Source organism: Hermetia illucens, chromosome 3 (genome assembly GCF_905115235.1).
Source record: "Hermetia illucens chromosome 3, iHerIll2.2.curated.20191125, whole genome shotgun sequence".
NCBI classification, from domain to species: Eukaryota; Metazoa; Arthropoda; class Insecta; order Diptera; family Stratiomyidae; genus Hermetia; species Hermetia illucens.
In genome coordinates this window covers 171,784,539-171,790,538 of record NC_051851.1, presented here as the reverse complement: position 1 = coordinate 171,790,538, position 6,000 = coordinate 171,784,539, and the positions used below count along the sequence as shown (strand labels likewise).

General features: G+C 44.6%; 1 protein-coding gene across 1 annotated transcript in view; it reads left to right on the top strand.

The window, feature by feature from the left end:
* Positions 1 to 420: 420 nt before the first annotated feature.
* Positions 421 to 6,000, top strand: part of LOC119651758 (gustatory receptor 8a-like) — a 28,435-nt gene continuing 22,855 nt past the window's right edge. The window contains exons 1-3 of the mRNA XM_038055496.1: positions 421 to 549; positions 5,475 to 5,551; positions 5,647 to 5,715. Coding sequence (XP_037911424.1) covers positions 459 to 549; positions 5,475 to 5,551; positions 5,647 to 5,715 — 237 coding nt within the window. The 5' untranslated portion in view covers positions 421 to 458. The remainder of the gene's footprint in view (positions 550 to 5,474; positions 5,552 to 5,646; positions 5,716 to 6,000) is intronic.

The window sequence follows — 6,000 nt, the reverse complement described above, 5'->3', positions numbered from 1 at the left end:
GAATCCGAAGTTACTACTCCAAATTAATAACTTTCCAACAAATCTATCCATTTAACACCGGACAATATTCTAAGGACAATACGGAAAAAAGTGTCAGATACGTCCTGAAATTTACTAGTTTGGTTACTTATTCAACTTTTGCTGGACTCGTGGTGGTGCTCCAACAATTTTACACTAGATTTTTTCTAATCTGGAGTTTTGAAAATTCAAACTACTTTGTCGTGTGTACGTTCCATTTTTATTGTATCCTTCTTTTAGATATTGTTCACTTGGAATTGATAAATTTGAATACGGAGTTGAAAAGTTTGCTGAAATTCACAAATGACATAAAAGAGTACAATTGCTCTGGTAAATTTACGGACTATATTCACGTAAGGATAAGAAATGCTCAGAAAGGATATCACCTACTATTCGAAATGGCTGAAGATTTGAACCATATCTTTGGCTTGTCTTGGACTATGCTGATCCTGTGCGATTTGGTGGTATATCAGTGCCATCTATATTGGTTGAACTGGCAAATATACCGAGAAATAGCCAATAGCATTATAGGTAATTTCTGGAACTAAATGTCTTCTCCTATGACCTCTACTGAACCTCCTTCCTTTCCTCCATCGCGCTGTAGTACAAGGAGAGAAGAAAAGCGTCGGACGACCGATCGACCACCCGCTGAGTAGCTCCTCTCACTTAGTCCCTTCTTCGCCAGTGACCTCCCCTCCCACTGGTTCCAATATAGTGGAATAGACAGACGCTACTCATAAAGCTTTTCACCATTGAATCTACGCTCCTGGCACTAGGGGACTTGCAGCGCAACAGACATTTCAGAACCCTTGAGAAGCACAGAGTGCTCCGCAAATCACAAACATTTCGCCTACCTTCGGTCTTGCTTGCCCACAGAGCTCAAAGCCTGTATGAAGAAGCTTATGTTTGACTTTATCATTAGGCCAAGCTATTTCGCCACCGTCTTAGTCTGGACCATAATCTCGGTAGCTATTGTAGAAGAGACTTCAGTTTCCTCCAGAACTAGGGTGAATCGGTGCTCAGTCACCTTGCTGCATGCTTAATGTACTCTGGGCATGTTCAAGACAACACACGGTAACTAGTGTTCGTCCAAAACCTCAAGTGGCAGTGGCCCACCATCTAGAAATTCAAGCCAATGATAAATCCCTGAGTTGCGACCCGATGTAACCCTAATTCTCAGTTATTTTTTCAGTCTCCTTGAATAGGTTGTTCCCAACAGTATCCTCCAGAGGTAGCCCAGAATGTCAGCCTTCATGGCGAAATTACAGTCGTTCCTTACATTCAGCATTACGGGGAGTACAACTCGACAACAGTGACCGCTATGTTCTTCAGCTCGTCACTTGGCCTACTTCCTCAATTGTGAATGGCCCCAATCTAGACCATCCTGATTTGATGGAAGATTTCCCGCAGCACAAACTGCCTCAACCAATCTTTGTTAAAAGAGCTTCTCGAGCAGCTTCCCTTCTGTGAGCAAGATACTGAGAAAACGGTACGGTACTGAGAAAACTCCGCCTTTGCTCAGCAGCACAAGCCTTGCAATTGTCTAGCCGGTACTGAGGGGGTTCTTAGCAGCAGCTGTAAGTTTCGTGCAAACGACAAGCTGACAAACGTGGACTCGTTTTCAGAATTCAGTCACGAAAATATAGTGTCCTGGAGATAAGATATACAACGCCGCGGGTCGAGCTTGTAAGAAACTTAGGTTAATGATCTGAGATGATACCTTTGCGATGTTGGGTTAATCTAAAGTACCACCCTACATTGAGACGGATCTAAAATCAGTCGGTTGTGGGCTAGTTGTTTCTCCACCAAAGCAATACCCTTTAACTCAGCAGTCAGACGGGCAATCTTACTTTTAGCTTCAACAAAGATTAAGCGTGCAAGACTACGGAGGTTTCCTTTTTTACTAGACTAAATTGACAACGAGCCGCACAGTTGATCTAGCTCGAAACAGAGGGAGATGCGAAGAGCGTGGCCGCTTGGTTAGTGTGTGCTTTTCGGGCAACTTCGACTCTTCCTGCAGTAGTTGGCTTTTCATTCCTTGGCAAGGATTACAGCGTTTACCATCACGGCTGTTTCAGCGACAGTGCGATAGGCAAACACCAGCCGCAAAGCTCGTCATCTCTGCACTTGGCCACAAGATGCTTACCCTACACTTTCTTGCTAAGGACATTAGTCCATACCTCCACACAGCAGAGCAGATAAGATTTCCTGGTGGTTAGAGGGCCCCTAACATTCGCCATTAGCCGACTAAAAACCGAGACTCTAGCAACAGGCTTGTCCGCTGCTGTTTTGATTTACTCGAAGAAGCTCAGTTTCAAGTCAAGCGTTAAACCAAAAGGAACCAAGGATCGACATAGAACACAGAGTCTAGATTTTCTTTTTGGTCAAGATGACTACTTCAACTTTTTTTCAAACCAAACCCGAAATCGTGAACAGCCTCCACGTTTAATAGTCCGTTCGACAACAGGTCGCAACGTCGTCTCCATTAGCGATCAAGCACAACTCTTCTTGCATGTCGAGTGTTAGCTGACTATCGTAGAAAGCGTTCCAGAGGTCCGGCCCTTGGATTATCCCCAGTGTTTCCTCTGACGTGATCTCCATTCTCCGTTGCACTATCCGTTGAAATCAGCCGGGCTTCAGCTCGTTGAATGGCATCCACGACCTCCATAACAGCATCTACTGCGGATCGCGTTACTCTGAACCCGAACTGTCGACTACTCCAGATGAGCTTTTCGAACACTTTCCCGGCCGGGTTAAGCATATACAGTAGTCGGTATCCAGACGGCAGCTCAGGGTTTCCTTTCCCTTTGCCGTTCAACGCGCGCCTGGCTACCTTCCAAGAATGAACAATGACCTGCTTCAGGCAAGTGTTTAAGGCAGTTTATATATTTTCGCAGGAATGTCCTGAGGACCTGGTGTCTTCTTATTTTTCATAGTGAGAACTGCCACTTCGAGCTCTTCCGTGGTGGAAAGCGAGCATCTATTTTTTTCGCTGTTTCCATCAACTTCTTCGAGATGTCTGGGGACCATGCAATGCGGTTCATCTGGTATTGAGTATGCAGGGCTTCCGCATCCCTATTTACCTCGTTGACTAGGTTCTCCCAGCCGCAAGCTTCTTTTTTGTTTATCTCATTGCGGAGTCTCCTTCTTGCTGACCTATATTCTACCTTCATAGCGCGTGTCACCTCACGGGCGTACAAACGTTGTGTCGAACGATTGAGCTTATGACACTCCTTCCATAGGTCGACAATTTCCGCTGTCCACCAGTAAATAGAAGTCGTTTCACGCAGGGATCCTTCCATGGATAGAAGCTTCGTTACCCGTCATTATCAGATTCAACACTGAATTTACGAGAGGGTCAGCTGCAATACCACTATCCCCCAAACCGCCCTCTAGCGCGACTCTTCCAAGAGCTATAACGAATCTCACGATATTCACCCTTGCAGCGTTCCACGTGCAGAGGATGCAATGTTGCACGTGTCAACCAATCCGAACGCGATATACTGATGATCACTTGCAGAGCAGTCTTTTAGAACTCGCCACCCGTCCATCAACGGTGCCAGTGCCTCGACGCAAAAGTTACGTCAGAGATGCTTCCTTCGCAGTCTGGGCGTCGGAATGTTGACGAGGATCCGGGTTTTTAAACCTAGCAGCCCGGATCTCACCGGCATTTTCAGCATCCGTTTTACTCTGCAGTCTGATTGAAATATGCCCCATTCAATGACCCTAGCATTAAAGTCACCCCTTACAAGGATTCGCCCCTCCTCGCCCGTCATCGTCCTGGGAATCGAGCGTGTGTTGAAAGGCCACTATCCTCTCATTCAGTGTTAGGTAAACTCCAAAAAAAAATTATCCCTGAATACCAAATTCAGACAAAGCCTTGGGCACGAATCCAAAGTCGAATGTCGTCCCAAACCCAGATTGTAGCCTTACCCGATAAGTTTAGATGCCATGCAGCCAGGTGTATGTATTGCTCGCTAATTAACACTAGATCAGCTTTTACCTCCGCAGCCAATTGCGCTATCAACGCGCGAGTGGCTGCACTCCATCAATGTTAAATAATAGGATGCAGATAATGCTAGCCGCATCTTAGTCCTTTCCAGTTCCACTCTGAAGAGTAAATACCGCCTTGAACCCGCAGAATATGCAACGCTATCAAAAGATGCAGAGAACGAAATTCGGTTTTTCATTACAAGTCGCTTGGTAACCTACCTGCCTGCATCCACGGCATCCTGCTGGCCTCCTGTCGGGTCCCAAATTGTAGAGGTTTATCCATAGTCCAGGCGCATGTAACAATCGGTGGGGGTTATTTGCATTCGTATTCCAATTCAAATTTAGAGTTTCCAGCTGTCATGCCTACTCATTTAGGTTACCTCTGGACAATCACGCTTGATGACCTCTTCCGCATCGACCTTTTCTGTGAGTTAAGGTCTAGGATTTCTAGAGAGCACTTAGACTCTAGACTAGGAACAAGAACTTTCTCCCCCCGTTGACTAATTGTCTGCTTAATCCAATGAAGGTATCCCAGCCTTCGTTTTTACCTGTGGAAGACCCTTCTGTTTCACTGTCTTTGGTCAACTAATATCGGCTCAGTGCACATTACCGGATCAAGGTCCCGGAAGGAACTGGCTCCTGGTACCGATTAAAACTACTCTCTTGACAGAGCTAAGCTCACATCTCCCCATCAACGTCAACAGAGAGCTGTCAACGGCTCCGAAAACCAGTGCGTCTCGACGTGTAGCGGTCATTCGCTGTTCGCTGAGAGGCTTTCTCGAGGATCCTAACTAGGATGCAGGTATACTGCCAACTATGAGATCCGAACTACTTACTCGGGTATCTCGGGGACGTTACTCACCGTATTGCGAACTATCCGTTTATACGTTAAAGATGCACTTAACAATTTAGGCAAGATTCCTTGTGGCCCGGGTTGTGTGAAGTTGATCTCATGGGATTATATGTAAAGTCCAGATGGACAAATGCATGCTGTTGCGTTTGCCAACAAGATTCTAATATTGCCAAAATAAGGTTTAGTTTTTGGGCATCGGTCCCAATAATGTTATTGCGAGACAAATAACTTAACCATAGACTTGGGACTTGGGAAATGGGAATGCCCATTTTTGTTCCCGCTCCTCTCTGGTTCTGAGTATTGTCTGACTATAAAAGACAATGAACGGTGTCTAACAGTAATGAAGACGAAGATGTTGCATTGAGCTAGTGCAGTACCACATTATGATCACATGAGAAGGATATCTGAAGATGTTCGTGATCGAAATGGGGTTGCGCCGATCGTGAGAAAATTCCAAGAAAGGCCTCTTCGATGTAATTCACGTTGACGAAAATTCATATCTCAAATGCATTATTTGATCATTTGAATTGATATCAGTACAAGTACTTAGATACACTCCTGTACCCTTACTTATGTTATTTATCATTTTCCATTATTCAAACATCAACAGAAGCGATTTTAGTTGCACTACCCCGCGTGTGGACCCTATGGATAACCTTGAAAAGCTCTCAAGATTGTATGGACGAAGTAAGTAGCTTCATTCTTCAAAAAATTCTTTGAAATAAAAATAAGTCATCAAAGGAACTTATCATCTTAAACAATAATAAACATTTTACTTTCAGGCCAACAATATATCTTTTCAGCTCCATAGAATAAAATGTTCAAATGACAATGACCTGCTTACTGTCCAGGTGAGCACATTTGTTTTTATTGAAAGTATATGCTAAATCCAAATAGGTACCTTGAAATTCCTTTAGTCAGCTTGGTTGTATTTGGTGAGAGAATAACACCCTAGCTACTCCCCCTTGTTCTTTAGCAAACCCTGCTCGCTTGGAAACAATACCACCGAGATCTTGCAACGCCGAAACTCCAGCTACAGCCTTGTTCGCTGCTGTTTTGATTTGCTCAAAGAAGCTCATCTTTGAGTCAATAGTCAGTCCGGTAACCTTTGGTTTTGACTCGTTTATCGACTCGCC